A 17601-nucleotide genomic window follows, 5' to 3' on the forward strand; every position below is an offset into this window, starting at 1 on the left:
CAGAGTCTAAGGTAATACTAGGGATAATTTTTGAGAGTATTCACCGCCAGGAAAAAATGTCTGTGTGCCTGTGTACTGGTATATGATATTCAGTACCAAGGACAGTTCGCAGACCCACATGTAATTGAATCTTTTTAACCGTGTGCTGGGTGGTTGTTTCTCAATAGCAAAGAAACAAACTCAAAAGGAATGAATAAGGCCCTGTTGATTTGATTATATGGGTGACATCCACGAACACACATAAATTTTCGGAACTTTTTAACCATACTCTAAATCGTTACTTTACAAAACAGTTGTAAAATAAGAAAATATATACTATAGATTGCAAAACATATTGTAAAACGGATACAACTATGTCAGAATGCCAAAGGCAATTCCAAGGTCAAATTCAAAGATATGAAAGAAGAAAAATGAATGATCGATTGTTTTTTTTATCATACTCTGTGTGTTAAGTTATTTACATTCCGGATCACTTGGATTTTTTATGATGAAGGCAACTTTTATGGCCAAACTTTTTTTTTATTATCACGCTTTAATATATTTTGGGGTTCCCAAGAGATGTCATCCGCATACTGTAAATGCATTTAAGTTCGCGGGGATTTAATTTCGCGGTTGCGGGAAAAGGGACTTTTCGCAGTGGTTTTAATTTTGCGGTAACACGTTAGACTGAAGTCTAATACCATAATAGAAAAATGTTCGCGGTGGTTTGAAGTTCGCGGTGAAATGGTCCACCGCGAATATTTCTGCATTTACAGTAATGCTCATGGATCAAAAGCGTCACCTAGCATCCTCCACTTGAAGTACAAGATTATCTTGTTATGGTATTGTCACTCACGTTCATGGATCAAAGGCGCCGCCTATTAATCCTCACTAGAACTGCAACCACTCGCAACCTGATGTGGTTGTGTTGAAGCCAATTTGCTGAATGTGCGCCTTCAACGTTTTATTATTAGAAATACAGTATTCTATACCTGTCGCCGATAGCCGTAGTTTTTATCAGGTTGCTTTGTGGAAGTAATATGCATTTCCGTATGTTCCCGAGTCGTATTTTGGGGGGTCAATGTACCGCGTTTTCGCTAAAGATGACTCGCCATGCTGATTTGAATAATGGAGGCATGGCATCCGTACACTCATCAATTTCGTCATACTGTAAATCGTACTTAACAGCTGCACAATGAGCAAATGTGTACGGTAAATTGACAAGGAGTTTTGGAAAACGGATAATAATGCTGTATGATGTTTACGACAGTATATACGTTACGTCCTTGGCCTAATGTGCAATAGTTAGTTGCTCCTGAAAAGAGGTCCAACGCCTAACGGAGCTCGAGGATTATAGCTGACGATGTTGTGCTGTTCGCAGCTGTATCTCTTCTTGCCTCTGCTGCATTCCTACGTATTTCGGCATGTCTTCTGCGCGCATGTCTAAGATAGTACACATTGTCCTCTTCACCTTGACTGTCTCTTTGTAATCTCCAAGCAGACGTTGGGTTATGTTATCGTGGCTTGACACAAATTGATCAAACAGCGGTGCCAGATAGATGAGATTTCAAGCAGATGTTAAGGGAGACTACATTGTTGACTATCCCTAGTGATATAGTAAACTACCTGTACATAAAGGGAAACAGCACTTAGATATAAGATATTGCGAATCAGCAGCTAAATTAAACTCACTTCGGTTCACTTCATGATAGGACCCTCAAAATGTGACATATGTCCTGAGATAGACAGGAATGTGGAAAAGCAAACCTCATGATATCCTTTATTGGCCATTGTATGATTTTGAAATAGCAAGAAAAACACTAATAAGGCCATGTTAATTTGATCATATAAATGACATTCAATAGATGACATTACAATTTACAGTATGGTCAAAAACGTTTCTTTGTTTGGAAAGGGACGAAAATTCATGCGCACGCGAATGCCATCCATATAATCAAATCAACATGGTCTCATTTCAGAGTTGTGACTGTTGATTGCATAAAAGAACAGCGCTGAGAAGAAACATGATCACGCTAAGCATATCTGTTCCGTGGTTGTTTGAAGAAGACAGGGAGACAAATAAACACTCTGGATAAACAGATTTTTGTGTACGAATCCGAGGGAGAAAGGTGAAACAACATGGCGAGGGGAGTCCAGCACGTTTTGTTCCAGACTGTCCCGTTTCACCTCAACTTTTGTCCCAGTAAAAGTTCGCGAGAGATGAATAAAGTGTAGAACTAAATCTTTAAAAAAGATAACCAAGATTCATGTCAAAGTCAAACCTAAAGATATCCTTTATTGGTCTATGGATGATTTCAAAACAGAATTGCAGGCAATACGGTAATAACTTCATATATATCCGTAACTGTTGATGCAAAAAAAGAACAGAACTTAGAAGAAACATGATCCGGTTCAGCATATCTGTCCCACGGTTGTTTGAAGAAGACAGGAAGGCAAACAAGCACTCAAGATAAACAGTCAGACTTTCGTCTACGGAGAGAAAGGTGAAACAACATGGGTAGGGGAATCCAGCGCGGTCTGTTCGCCACATGCAAGTTGTTGGCTGTGATGTTGGTCTTGGTTCTGATGATTGTCGTTTTTAGAACTGCGACCTTCCAGTCCTACCAAACCTCCCCACCGGAGTGTAAGACCAGCGACCCTGACTTCATCCCTGCCGATGAGGAAAGAATTTCCCGTTTCACCTCAGCCATCCAGTTCCAGACTGTGTCCTACAAACGCGGTGTTGGAACACCACAGGAGTTACTCAAGTTCGTCCGGTTTATCCAGGAGAGTTTCCCGACGATCCACAGCTCACCGTTGGTCCGGAGGGAAGTGGTCGGGAACTACAGCCTGTTGTACCGAGTGGAAGGGTCGGACGCCTCGCTACAACCCTACCTGTTGGCGGCTCACCTAGACGTGGTTCCCATCACAGAGGAAGAAAACTGGGAAGTGCCGCCATTTTCTGGACAAGTCAAAGACGGGTGCATCTACGGGAGAGGGACGATTGACGACAAACATAACGTAATGGGGAGTCTAGAGGCTTTGGAGTTTATTCTATCGAAAGGACACCAGCCCAAACGTACTTTGTACCTCGCCTTCGGACACGACGAGGAAACAGGCGGCCATTTTGGGGCAAAGGTTATCAGTGACGTGTTGACTCAAAGGGGAGAGAAACTGGCATTCATCCTGGACGAAGGGACTCCAGTAGGAGATAGCCTTTTACCAGGTGAGCAGCTATGTGCAATATTCCAAGTACACATGTGCTTGAAACTACGGATGGTTTTTAATCAATTTTTTTGTCTATTGAATCATGAAGTACCATTTGCGCCCCGCTCTATAAGACTTTAGTAACACAATGGCAGTTAGTTTGAAGTTAATCAGCAATGATCGTTAGTTTTATCATGGCTAGATTTTATTTGATCGTTGTTGAATTTCAAAACATGTATTTATGCATCAATGTTAAACTTCAGTAATCATTAATCTTGTATCATTGTCAGACAATCATGTCACTGATGCCGCAATTCATGTGTATTAATCATTTCATATTTGATATCATATGCCAAGTCGATCAGAAATAAATCTGAATCTGAAATTGGTAGTAGTTATAGTTCATAGTGCAAATTGCCATCGACACGGTTTGTTTGAGAATATAGCTAATCGTGATGAGAGAGTTGTGATAACGGCCCATTTATTGTAGTTTTAGAAACACCCCTCAAGCTACTGACATAACAGTGGTAGTTCACACAAACTTTAATACCAGGGACAGGCACAACGATTGAACTATGCACACAATTAAGTAGACAGGGACAGGCACAACAGTAGTATAGTACTAGGACAAACATTAGTGATAGTGTGTACAACATTCAGCACCAAGGACAGATGCAAACATGTAATAGTAGAAGTCTTGCGGAACACTCACAAGATTTTCCGTTGCGATCTCCTATTCTTCAGGTGTGAGTAAACTTGTTGGCCTCGTCAGTGTCGCCGAGAAAGGTTTCTTGCAGTTGCGTCTTGAGGTGAATGAAGAAGGCGGCCATGCCTCCATGCCAAGATCCGAGTCAGCCATAGGTAAGGCTTAGCAAGTAAACTTTATGGATAACATCCTCTACAGACTTAAGAAATAGCCAGATAGGGTGAAAAAAAAACAAGATGGGTAAGAAAAACGAGATAGCTAAATGTTTTAGATAGATACCGTAAACATTGTGACGACAGTTGAAGCGACGAAACATATCAAAGCTAACAGGGCATTGATTCATGTATTCAAAAAGTGCACTAGTATCGATCGGGGTAGACTTACAAGTATCACTTACCAACATGGCAACTACACTCATGACCCATATTGATGCCTCTTTTACTATTCAACTAGTTTCACTTCTATTGCAGTTACTACGGTCATGGCTACACAGCATATTTGCCCATTTTGATACTTTCTCGTCACGTTGACCAACACCAAAGAAGAAACAAATTCTTGTTTTTTTTCCCTGAAATCAGACGAAAATCAATGAGCTCACTGATGTTATCAATTAAATTTACTGGCTGTTGCCTAAGTACAAATGTATAGTTTCGATTGATTTGATTCTTCAAACTTACTGCCGCTAAATGACCCTGGCCTATTCACCTAGACATCGAAGTCAAATCTCAGCCCAAGCGTGCATCATCTTTTATGCCATGCTTGATTGTTTTACTTCAGGAATCCTATCCAAAGCCATCAGTAAGCTTGAGAACAACCCACACCCTAGCATGTTCGGCACGGGTCCGGAGACCAGGTGTGAAGCTAAATCGATGCGCCGCCAAATACGTGAGAGGTCAGGTACTGCGGCTGCGCACTGCAGGGTAAGAGCAAGTATTTCGCAGCGGGGATTACTATGGCAACGACCTTTGTAGAAGCTAGCAGATGTTTTGTATTAGCCGATTCGACAATCCTGTAAATAGAAGAACCTATTTTCAACAACTTTTGTTGTTCAAAATTTATCTGGCTATTCCACAATTCAACACTATATAGATAAATATATTTTAAGGGAATATTTTAAATGAGCCATATGCCTTTGTTGATTTTATGGGATTGAAAATTGGGACACTCCATAGAGACCCCTCAGGAATTCTAAAGATAATGATATGCAGCGGGAAATTATGGCTGTGTGGGCACGCAGCACAGCAGCAACTCAGTCGTAGTGTCGCGATATTAGCTTAAGTACATCAGAAACGGGCACAAGAGGTTATAAAAACATAAGTTTGTGTCATTGTTTGGCTAGCAAAGCGTGTAAAAATGAGCAAATTAGGGCCAGTGTCTGATGACAAGATCGCCATTTCTGAAAAATGGCGGAACAGGACTGTGAAGAACAGGACGGTCGCGGGGGAAATAAGCCTATGGCCGAATCGAGACGGCCTTTGTACCAGGTACCTGAGTACAATATATTATTCCTTTAATATGATGTTGTAACCTACATATGAAATGTGCACTGCAGGGGAAGAGCAAGTCGTGTTTGGCGTTCGGCTCGGAATCTAGAGATGGATACCCGCCGTGCCCTTGGGAAAGGCACATAACGTTAAAAACACACGACTTTCCTCACTTCCAGGAGTAAAAAAAGATGGGTAAATGACTTCGGTCGGAGAGGTAAAAGAAAATACTATACTTAAACTTCTGTCTGTACTGTGTATGAGGCAACGCTTTATCTACAAAATGTATCTACCGTAGTATTTGTCACGGTTGTTCCTGTTTTACGTCTTTTATTTCGCTAGACCACCTTGGCTAGACGTTACTCTCCAAGCAGAGGTTAGGCTCCGGCTGTTCTTTTTAAACGTTTTTTTAGTCGTTTTTCTCGGGCTTTCTATTTTGTATTGTAAAACCACAGCAGGAGCCTAACCTCTGCTTGGAGAGTAGCTAGACGTGGCTCTTAGTACTGAGTAACACATGGTTGACGTCTTTGAGTCAGTAGTCTCTGTTGGCATTGAACTCTTGGTGCCTTATCTACCTATACTGTAGGCTTCGGTTCAAGAAGTACAAACACTCTTAACAACGAGAAAATATCCAGAGAGTTTTGCAGAGCTCGACCCCTCAACCAAGAGATCACGGATGCACACCTTACAAACCTACTCGAAAAAGTTTTTCCTAGATGAAAGTAAGTACTCAACCCATAACATAAAAATTCCAATAATTTGTTATGGGATCTTGTCGAATGGCATGTAAGTGTATGACTTTTGTGGCTGGATGTTAAAACATAATTAACCTCAGGTAGAATGCATTGTTCTTGTTGTTCTTGCTTAAGGTCTATTATCATAAAGGCAGGTGATGTTGACCGATCAGAGGGCCCCACGTCATGTTCGTTATGATGCGTTATTCACCAGTCATTAGCAAAATAGCCTAATTAATGACCACTTGACAATAACATTATGCAGAGCAGTAGAGCCTTTTTGCCAACATTTGTACTAGTAGCACATTTCTTCAATGAAGAGAATTATGTACGTCTTCACATAACCTATTATTCTGCGTAAAGTACGTATTTGAAGACTATTCTTTATTGCATGTTCATGCCCGTAGGCTAATGCACAATGGACCACATGTGGTCTAATCATCGACTAACGGATGATTATTTATTTCTCTTTGAGAAGGGTTGACAGTCTTGGTTTACAATTCTGCAGTTCTTGATTTGAAATTTGCCAATAATTTCTTTCAAAGTTAAAGTCAAAGTTTTTTTTTTGTTTGATCCGGATTTGCTATGGATTGTAGAAGTGAACAAGCCATGTATCATTTGACAGATCTTCTTGATGTGCCAAATTGGTTTTTTTAATCAAATGCAAACCGCACCAACACAAGCGAACTTGGACCGGAAGGAAAAATTAATATAATTCATGCCACCCCCATTGTGTAAAAGTGCAATCGTCTACCTACATCCTGGGTATGCACAAAATGGCACTGTATATACATATTAGTCACATATTGCATCTGACATTTTAGGTGTCTTGTATTAAAGATGCATGTACTAGTACAAACTGTACATTGTTAGTAGTGGATAAAATTACATTGTGTAGACATTGCTTTTAAAACAAACCTGTTATTCCCATGGTCAGAGGTGTGCAGTGCATTCATGATCATGATGTCATGTAATTCTTGTATTTGCAGATTGACACTTGCCTTGAATGTCAAAGAACCTCCAAGATCAAGACCATGTGCCCAGAGCTGAAGCCAATCTATGTAAGTTAACACATCAAAATGATTCAATGATTGGATGCCCTGAATACACTGAGTGACAGACAAGGAATTATAACTCTTTTTGACATCCTTGGTGCAACCAACATTTAGTCGTGACCTTCCTCAGAACAATTTATTCATGTTGGATAAGGTACTTGCCCGCAGCTGACAACCATGAAGCCTTACCACTGCGACCAGCACCAGTATATGTACAGTACAGTACATATGAAGGCTGCCAGACATTCGGCGACTGGACTTAAATCTTGAGCAAGAACATAGTTCATGGCATGACACATATATCAATGTATCCTCTGTGAAAATTCAAGCGTCCGAAACTGCCCGGACGGTGTCTACAAGCGTCCAATGGCGTCCGAGCGCGTTTCAGACGTTCTGGACGCGTTCATTGCGGTCCGAAACGGCCGCGGACACATCGTGAGCGTCCGTGCCGTTCTGTCAGTTTTTATGGTGAACGCCCGAACGGCTGAAAGACCTTCCATTGCCGTCGGAGACGGCCACTGATGGGGCTATAAAATACTTAGTCACCCGACGCCGGCAGACGGCTGCGTCTTTTCTTATGATCCCCACGGGAAACATGACGTTTTAACTTCTGCACATGCGCCAATTTCAGCGGGTGAATTCGAATTTCAGACCGTTGAACACTCCGGCGGTTGCAGGACTTATGTTCAGAAGGTGACTATTTCTGTGGATTTCATGTCCGTTTGTTAAATTTTGCGCACTTTTGGACCAAGGACTTCACGTCTAGACGTAGCAGCTGATGTTTGTACGACATTGTGCTGAGGTTGGGTTTACGGCGATGACTGTATCCGTTATTTATACTAAAAAGAATGTACAAAAATTATTTGTCGTGCGCCGACAAGGGGGAAAAATTATACTACTTACTCGAAGCAGCAAACCTTGGACAGCAGAAATCACACATGTGACAGACGTCAAAAGAAGCAGCGGTTCTTCCGTTAGCTGATTGTCGATACTTTGCAGGCGCCGGTAAGTGAATACTTCGCATTTTATTCTAATTTTTTGTACATTCATCTGTTGCAAAGTTTACCGACGACTTGTTGTTACGGGTGCCCTCCCCACATACGCGAAGAAATGATAAAATTTAGGATCTTGTTTTGATGCCACAAAATAAAAAGAATTATGAACACGTTGTAGAATACTTGTAAAAAATATCTGTTGTTTCTATTAAGAATGATAATGCTGTTAAAATGTAGATTTAGACAACAGATAATGAGATAGCACCTACCGATTTTGCCGGTGCCAATCAAAATCTTAGTCGGCTCTTCCAACTACTTGGGGTTAGGAACTTATGAAACGGAAGACTTTATTTCGCTACCTCGAAATAAAAAAAATGACTTATGATCTTTGTAGAAAATTTAACGTTATTTCACATTTATATATCCAGTCTTTAGCAACTACTGGTGCAATTAAAATTTACGATAGAAAATTTCAAACGTCCTGTATTTACCCTTGATGTTATGTGGGCTCGTCCATTCTGATGTAACGTGTCGGCACGGCGGCACAAAAAGCCGCGGACACGATTGAAGGCCGGATTGAATTTCGTACATGTAGCAAAGTTGATTAAACGCCGCGGAGTACGTGTAAACAATTTACGAAGAGATTTGTTCAAGTTGTGTTTGATTTTAGCTAAACCTGACGGCCCGGTGGTGGGTGGTCTTCTACAATTCACTGCCTGGCTGAATATTTGTTTGTTTGGTATGTGGCAACGCTTGTCCCAACAGGCCATAAAATTATAGCCGTGACCGGACGGCGTCAGAAACGGCGTCCGGGCAGCCGTCTACGCACGTTCCAAATTACTAGTAAATGCACCGGCCCGTTATGAGTTTCTACCGTACTGCCTGACTAACTAAAACTGTGTCTTGAAGAAAAAATATTTTGCTAGGAGTTTGGCCCAGATATTAACCTTTAATAATATAGCGATGACAGCCTCTTGGCCTTTCATTCCATTTTCTGTCGAATTTTACGATCTGTACCCCCCGTGGGAAGGCGTGGTGGAGGCTACCGCCCGTACCAGCGGCTTGGATTACGCCGTTTATGCCCGTCGCAGCCGGCGTCCGATCCGTCCCAGCAGCCTGGATTACGTCATTTACGTCCGTCGCAATCGGCGTCTGGTCCGTCCGCAGAGACGTCTGTTCCCAGCGGGGGGCCCGCCCGACGGAGCGCGGGAGCGTCCGGCTGCCCGCTTTCAGACGCCGTCTCGGACGTCCCGAACGTCCGACCGGACGCGTCTAAAGTGCCAATCTAGACGCGTCCAAGCGTTTGTTATGCCGTTCGGACCGTCTTGGACGTTTCGCCGGGCGTTCAAAAGCCCGTCCCATGCCGTCCGCCGCCGTAACCGTCCAAAGCGTCCCAATAATTTAAGACGCCTTGGACGGTTGTCGCAAACGGCGTTTCGCCGTCTGAGACGCTTGAATTTTCACAGAGGATTCTTTTATAAAAGTAGTATACTGTCTTCTTGCATAAAATTTCTTTTTGTGGATCTTTCAATGCTGTTCCAAAATTTATTCAATTGATCTTTCGATGCTGTTCCAAACCACGACTGCCTGTTTTCCAATTTTTTTTAGGTGATTTTGGGTCCTCTTCCCATTTTGTCTGGGCAGTAACCTCTAAGTGTGCAACCTCACTTTATAAGCGACCCCATGTGACTACTTTTGGTGTTTGTTCTACTTTAATTGAGAAAACACTAATACGGTAGATGCACCACAATGATCTTAATTCCTTTACTAAGGCTTGGCATATTAATGATGCAGTTTAAACCAACCCATGATGTCTTACATTTTGTTCATATGTTACAGACTTCAGAGCCTTGGGAGCTCGTTGGAATCGACCTTATTGGGCCGTTCAAGACCTCTCCAAGAGGTCACAAGTATGCCGTTACAGCAACTTGTTTGTTCACAAAATGGGTTGAAGCCGAGCCTATAGCGGACAAGAGTGCTAAGAGTGTATTCTACGCCCTCAACAGATGGATTCATAGGTGGGGCGCACCAAGGAAAATTCTCACCGACCAAGGTTCAGAATTCAATAACCAGGTAGGCTGGATAACGAAATTTGAAATTATAATTGGGTTAATTCTAACATCAGGGTGTACTAATATAGAGTTACTGTAATGCTTGAGCCAAATTTTCAACGGCTTTCTTGGTGTCTGATGACTTATTGTGTGCTTAGTGAACTATGTAACTCAAAAACTTTTAGATAGACAATATAAATAAAATCTTTTCTGTACAATTGTACTTTCATGATGGGACAAGTGAGTTCTAGAAAATCGGCCAACCCCATGAATATGACATATTTTGGGTTTATTATTTTCAGCATTTAAATGAGATGATCTATGAGAAGTTCAACATTCGCCACTTGGTTACATCCGCGTACCATCCACAGACGAATGAAAGGACAAATGGCACTATAAAACGCCATCTATCAAAGGTATCTATTTCACTGTTAACTAGAACATTACCTGCAAGATAAATGTGGACTTTAGATAAGTGTGGACTTATAGATATTGTATACTATGTTTTAGCCCGTTAAAGATGATACTTTTTGTTACTTACTAGTATTATCTTCACTTTGTAATTAACCTAACAAGGATACAGTGACTATGAAACTTGATAATTCTTGGCAATGAATAGTCCTCCTAAACTGATCTGATGTACACAGTGCATAAATTGAACAAAAAAAATGATTTGATATGTATGTATGTAATGATGATTTCACAAAAGTGACAGTGACAAACATGAGATATATCTTTTACCATTTGTTGCAAAACTTTAATGACATGCATGTATGTTGCAGATGGTAAATGATGCCCAAGATGACTGGGACTTGTATCTTGACAAGGCGTGTTGGGGTATCAGATCATCGTTCAACGAGTCAACTAAAACGACACCATTTGAGGTGATTTTTTAATTCAATCTTAACATGGGTGGCTTTTGTTTGTCTGATTTTTAAGGTGGCCTACAAAAACAGTAAACATTATGGGGAAACAAATGTGAAAGAAGATTTAAGACAATGCTGAACACATGTATGCGGAAAAATGCTGTTGTGTACAATTCCGAATCAAACAGGACCACTGAGTCACATATGATCTAGAAATCAAAGGTCATAAACCATTACAGGTCAAGCTTCATATGAGGTGAGAGATGTATCATACCTGAATCTTTTTTGAACTGAATAAGCATTGAAATTTGTCTTACGTTTAATGTAGAATACGGCTTATAATAAGTATTTGTATCAGCCTGGCGCCATGTGTATATGAAAGTTCTTAGCTAAGTATAGTGTGACCAGAATCTGAAAGCCTTCACAAATATATCTTAGTCTGTCTGTCAAGGTCTTGGGACTCTAGTTGTGTATACAACAATTATTAAGTAAACTTCACCTTCCAAACTAAGTTTGGAAGGTCAAGTTTACTTAATGATTGTTGTATACGTGAAAAAATGTTTATGGCAGAAAGTGGTGTATATATTATATTGTCATTGGGGTCCTGGCCTTTGTTACATTTGGGAAACCAATTTGCACAGGTGATGATGATTCGGAAACCACGTTTCCCATCAGAACTACTGGATGAATCTGATGAAGATGACCCAGTCTTCCCTGATGCTGACCCTGCTGCGGTTGCTGAGTACGTCAGGCACAAACAAGGTCAACAAGCAGTGTTACACAAACAGGTAAATATATATATAATACAAGACGTTGTATTCTTGTCACCTAAAGTACCAGCCTGATTGCGAGTTGGATCGCCTGAAGGCTGATCTGACCCGTGACATGGCTGTGAATTTTATTCACTGTCACAAAAAAAACACATTTTGGTGCAAAATGAGATGGAGAAATGATCTCAGTGTTCTCAAACCAAAAATTGTTACAGCGGCAAATACAGCCAAATAAATTTCCTCCTGTGGGTACCCTGTGTGATATTCAAAATACAATGTACACTGAGTTGTATTTTATCTGTCTGTTGTTGCCTAATAATATTATTCTTCCATGTAGGTGGATCACAACAACATTGTTGCCAAAGAAAAGCAGAAGAAATACTATGCCCGTAAAAAAGCAAAAGGTTTCAAAGCATTTGACTTTCATGTTGGACAGCAAGTGAGCCGGGCCAATCCCAAGAAAATGGGCGACAGAAAAGGAGATAGGTTAGGGCCAGATTGGCTACACGGATTCACCATCACCAACATATGCGGCAACCGCGTTCAGCTGAAGAGCAACACAACAGGTGGGTTCATGATTTATGCATCATCATCATCATCAAGTTCAAAATTTGAAGGTATTATGATGGGAAAGGTAGTAGCTAGTGCTAATGCAGAGATTGGCTTGCTCTGGCTATAGGCAATATAAGCCTTCAAGAACATTATGCAGGGCTCGAAATACTACCTGTATATGCAGGTTAGTGCTGTAAAATTAGAGCTGTGCAGGTATTTCTGGTGTCTACCTGCACCTAACCTGCACTGTACTATACGTCCTATTACGTAAGGTGTACACAGATTGTTATTAGATGCATTGACTGTTAGAAATAACAATGATAGTACTTTTCTTGATTTTGGTTATCAATATTGAGTATTAATCATCCTTGTCCTGTTCATCCGTCTTCCTTAACATGCACATTTGATAAGTATAATGTTATACTCTGCTTGTACAGGTAAAGTGCTAAAGTCTTAAATTTTTCAATCACTCATTGTGCAACCCATGTGCACTGGCTTCTGTTGTATTACCGTCAAGGACTGATTTTGGATATAGAATCTTTAGTCATTAAAATTTCTCTGAAATTTATGAATCCTAATATTTCTCTGAAATTTATAAATCCCAATATGTTCTATCTCTAATCTAAGGCAACTGTAGTCTTCGTTATTTGTATCACAGCTCACATTTAACACAAGCAAGCAAAAAATGTATATGTAGTATTCTATTTTGACAAGCACTTTTTGTTTTCTGACTACAGAAGGCTAACTATGAAGTCATGGTCCTCCTGCCAGAGGCCCTGGCTGCAATCTACAAGGAAAGGAAAGGCCTAGCCACAATTGAGGAGGCCAGGGAACATATTTGGTTAGCCGGTTTCCAGCTAGACCTAGATTAGAAGTTTGAGTAGTCTTTTGTTTGTCTTTGAGACCTAGTATTCCTGTGTTGTTGACAATGTACAACATATACATGTATATTCAAGAGTAAGACTAAGATTGATTTGGTTGAAATGTGGTCATGAGTTTTCCCTATGTTGTTAAAGTCTCACAATGTACTAACTAAATATGCAAGACATGATTCACTTGCGACATGACTTTGACAGTCCCACTGAGTATTCCCTATGTTTTTTAATGTACAAGATATCTATCCAAAAGACAAACTAAGTTTTACAGTGTGCCAGAGTGATACTGTTTGATTTTGTAGAGTTCATTGGATATGTAACAAGAACTGTTTTGTTCACTTTCACTTTCTTTTTCTTGCCTTCACTTTGTTTTTGGAAAGTTTAGATTGTAATTTGTAGACTTAAATTGCTTTTTTATTTCTTGTCTCCAACCAGAGAGAAACATGTCTTTCAGGACCTGCATGGTTTAATAATTGACTATATTTCCAAAATTGGCATCTGATACACATTTTGTAAGTCTAGGATGTGTACATAGCATGTTTTGCACATGGACAGCCCACCCAGTCTTGTATCTCAACTGAAGTATTATATGCTTTCTGTCATTTGGGAGACAATATGTAGTCTATTATTATAATTAGTGAAACAACCAGAGGGGCGAGTAGAACAGAAAGAAACAACATCCCGACTCCCGGGATTCGAACCCGCGCCGAACCCGGGCAGCCGGATCACAAATCGGACGTGCAAACCGTTCGGCCAAAAGGCTTAAGCCGTTAGGCGTCTTCGGTTTAGCAGTCCTTGAACACCACTGTTACACTACTCCCCCTTTTTTTCAAGATTCGTCCTCGAATCTCCGAGTTCGACATCCCTGTGTGGCACATACTAGCCTGTTACTCACAGGGCCGGCGTGGGAACCAATGAAACAACCAGAGGGGCGCGTAGAACAGAAAGAAACAACATCCCGACTCCCGGGATTCGAACCCGCGCCGAACCCGGGCAGCCGGATCACAAATCGGACGTGCAAACCGTTCGGCCAAAAGGCTTAAGCCGTTAGGCGTCTTCGGTTTAGCAGTCCTTGAACACCACTGTTACATTAGTATTAGCCAGACTCAGAGTCATGATTTTATCAACTGTGTTAACTTTGTGAATCAATCGATGTAAAGTGGAAAAACTCCAACCACAGTTCTGACAAAGCAATAAAACAAGTTGACAATAATTCTTGGTCCTAAGTGTGTGTGTGTTTTCAGAGGATAATGTATAGTGTCCTTCGTAATGTGCTGAACGTCATATTCAAAAATGCATTTCAGGTAGAATTTCGACAGTAAACTTTATTATACTCTCCGTAACTATATACATAAAACGGAAAAGAAAATAGAACAAAACACATTGTGCCCATACTAGATATGATACAACATGATTGAAATATGATCACATTGATATCTGGGCTGCAACTGAACTGCTTACAAATGCTCTGTTTCTCAGACCGAATTAGGTGCTATGTTCACTGAGGCTAAAGGTCAGAGGTGACCTGTAAGCATTCAATACGATTTCAGCGCTAAAATGAATGACGTCACCTTTTTTTCTTTTGTGAATTGTCTGTAATCTAGACAAATATAGCTTTTAGTTGATAACATAAATAATTAAAATATTTTTAGTAATTATTGAATTTATGTCACTATTTAGCCGAGCAAAATGTAATTGCCATATTCGAAACCCCCATGCGCACCCTACATCTCAGGTATTTGGCATGGCGCATAAATTTGGCGCTTGTATCTGCCAAATCCATGCTTGCGCATGGATTTCGCCAACGCAGGGATTTAGCTTCACACCGGATGTTGGAGCACGTTGCCACGGAGATGACCCTACCCTATCGGACGTTGGCCTCTAACCTTTGGCTCTTCTCCCCATTGGTCGCCTGGGTGTACGCAAAAAAGCCACAAACCAATGCGATCGCTCGAACGACGACTGCTCTGACGCGTTTCAACGCGGGGGTCAAGGATAACGTCATCTCACCGGAGGCCGTGGCCGTGATTGACCACCGGATACATCCAATGTCAAGTGTGGAGGAAGTGATGGAGTTTGACCTGAAGGTCATTAATGATCCCAGGGTCAAGGTCACTGTTATAGATAGCCGACAACCTTCTCCGACCTCACCTTACGGGAAGGATTCTCCTACATATATGTTACTTCAGGAGACCATTCAGCAGGTAGGTACATGTATGTTTAAGTAGTACTATTTTTCAACTTGCACTGTACTGTTTCTTAACTGCTTCATTGTTGACTATTTACATGTACAACAGCCTATTTACTACTGCCTTTGTGCTTCTACTGCAAGTGTTGAAAAAGACCCTTGTTGTACTATTACAGGCCAACGTTGCGAAGTAAGTGTCAAGCTATTCTTATGTTCCCCCCGTTAGTGAAAACATTTTGTTTTTTGTTGGAGCGTTCTTCTTTTTCTTCTGTCAATGGAAGCAAAAATGCAGTAATTGTCTATGAATGTAACGTTAGATATAACTTTCTTTTAAAATGGCTATATCATCTATATCACAAAAAATGCACAAGACTAAACTGATTTGATCTAGAACAATTGCGCATATTCTATCATACTGTATGTCACAAGTTTTATTTTACAAAACAAGTTTATCATCGTAGTAATTCGGTGTGTGAATCCAGTTACATTGATAATGAAAATGCCCCTTTTCTTAAATGACGCATCAGGGACGAGCCTAAAGGTATAGTAGTGTGTGCGAGTAGCGTGGCAAAGGGAAAATTACTGGAAGGGAAACATACTGCATTTTCTCGAAAATGTTACATATCTAAGAATATCAAATGTTTATTGGCATGATGTTGTACACAGATCTACCCTGATGCCCTGGTGACCCCCACCTTCATGGTTGGCTTCACGGACACAGGGCACTACCTGAACCTCAGCAGCGCCATCTATCGGTTCAACCCGTTTGTCATGACACCGTCCGATCTCCCGAGATTCCACGGGGTAAACGAGAGGATCTCTGTTCAGAATTACGAGAGGGTCATGAACTTTTACTACCACCTCATCGTGAATATTGATAAACCTTTGGACGTAAAAAAACACACACATGAGGACGAGCTATAGAAGAGCTATATCTGTATAAAGCCGTTCTAAACATGTGTATAATGTAGTACTGTAACAGTAGAATCCGTTTGATTGCACTCCTCATTCGCCAGCACATTTTATCCGAATGGTGCAACAAAGCAAAGTTATTCAGTTTTACCACAACACTACGGAACCTCGGGATTCCGTGCAATTAACAGTAGCGTGCAGTTATCCGCTGTGCAATTAACTGTAGTAGCATATACTTCTACTGTAGTAGTATAGTAACAGTATTTTAAAATCATAATGTAGCCAGATGACCTATGAGGAACCCATATTTACTCCGGGAAGGAGGGTGACCTCATGGCGGAGTATTGTAGTTGGGGCTGTTATACTGTTTGTAGCTGTATCTCAGGATCCCTTTGCTGTGTTCGTATGCAGTTTGGTGTGTCGTCTGGCCGTAAGTATGTGGACGTTGGCCAGTTAGATGAAACTAGAAGCAGATGTTAATTAACTGAGATAGAGAGCGATATTGATAGATATAGATTGTGCAAATGAAGGCCCTTTTTCCATAATTGACAAGGAAATACTGTAATTCCGTAGATGTAAAAAATAGGAATTTCATTCTTGCAGCGAGGTAAGTAAATAAAAATGTTATACATATATAAAAGCAAATGAGGGTCTCATTTACATAATTTATGATCAAAAGCTGGAACAATCTTCTTTCATAAGATTAGACTTTCATACATAGATAAACTTTTGTCCGGGTCTGTTTCAGGTTATAAAGTAAAAACATTTTAATCAATACATTTCAGCACGTCCACGAATATCATGTTGCAGCAATGGATTCGAGCTTCTACCTTGGGACATTATAAGACCGCATTGTTTAAAACATAATGGCCTACGTGTTTTGGAGTAAACGATGCTGTTGATGTTGGCAGGTTCTCCCACAAGAGAGAGGGAATTTGACACGGGCTACAGGGTCTGAAATACCGGGTCGTTGACAGTTGCGCCGTGCAGCCATGTATATTTTGTTTGACGCAGCTTAGTTTCAAACAGTGAGTGTCGTGCGCGCGGTCTACCGATATGTGCCAAAAACCAGAGCAGAATACAATCATAGCAGAATACAATGCATGAAAAATGCAAACAATTCTAGTACGCTCTGGGTTCTTTCAGGGCAGCTTCTTTTTTATATATTACTATGCCTTTAATGAGCACGAAGTACTACAGGGACCAAGGTAGAAGGACAACCAGACA

The 17601-nt window shown here is 40.8% G+C and overlaps 1 protein-coding gene across 1 annotated transcript; it reads left to right on the forward strand.

Moving 5' to 3' along the window:
- The first annotated feature begins 1185 nt into the window (after nt 1–1185).
- LOC118413714 (N-fatty-acyl-amino acid synthase/hydrolase PM20D1-like) lies at nt 1186–17076 on the forward strand. Its single transcript, XM_035817243.1, has 13 exons — nt 1186–3326; nt 3847–3860; nt 3931–4047; nt 4670–4812; nt 7100–7171; nt 10000–10233; nt 10994–11095; nt 11719–11865; nt 12185–12413; nt 12837–12841; nt 13137–13240; nt 15085–15478; nt 16129–17076. Exons 1-13 carry the CDS (start codon nt 2494–2496, stop codon nt 16384–16386), a joined length of 2652 nt encoding a protein of 883 aa, XP_035673136.1. The 5' UTR covers nt 1186–2493; the 3' UTR covers nt 16387–17076.
- The last annotated feature ends 525 nt before the right edge of the window (nt 17077–17601 follow it).

Source organism: Branchiostoma floridae, chromosome 4, assembly GCF_000003815.2.
Source record: "Branchiostoma floridae strain S238N-H82 chromosome 4, Bfl_VNyyK, whole genome shotgun sequence".
NCBI lineage: Eukaryota > Metazoa > Chordata > Leptocardii > Amphioxiformes > Branchiostomatidae > Branchiostoma > Branchiostoma floridae.

Excerpts from the sequence above, each read along its gene's own strand:
- LOC118413714 (XM_035817243.1), top strand. The coding sequence starts at position 2,494 with ATGGGTAGGGGAATCCAGCGCGGTCTGTTCGCCACATGCAAGTTGTTG. Across the intron at positions 10,234-10,993 it reads GTTCAGAATTCAATAACCAG|ATGGTAAATGATGCCCAAGA; the intron begins GTAGGCTGGATA and ends TGTATGTTGCAG. Across the intron at positions 15,479-16,128 it reads TTCAGGAGACCATTCAGCAG|ATCTACCCTGATGCCCTGGT; the intron begins GTAGGTACATGT and ends TGTTGTACACAG.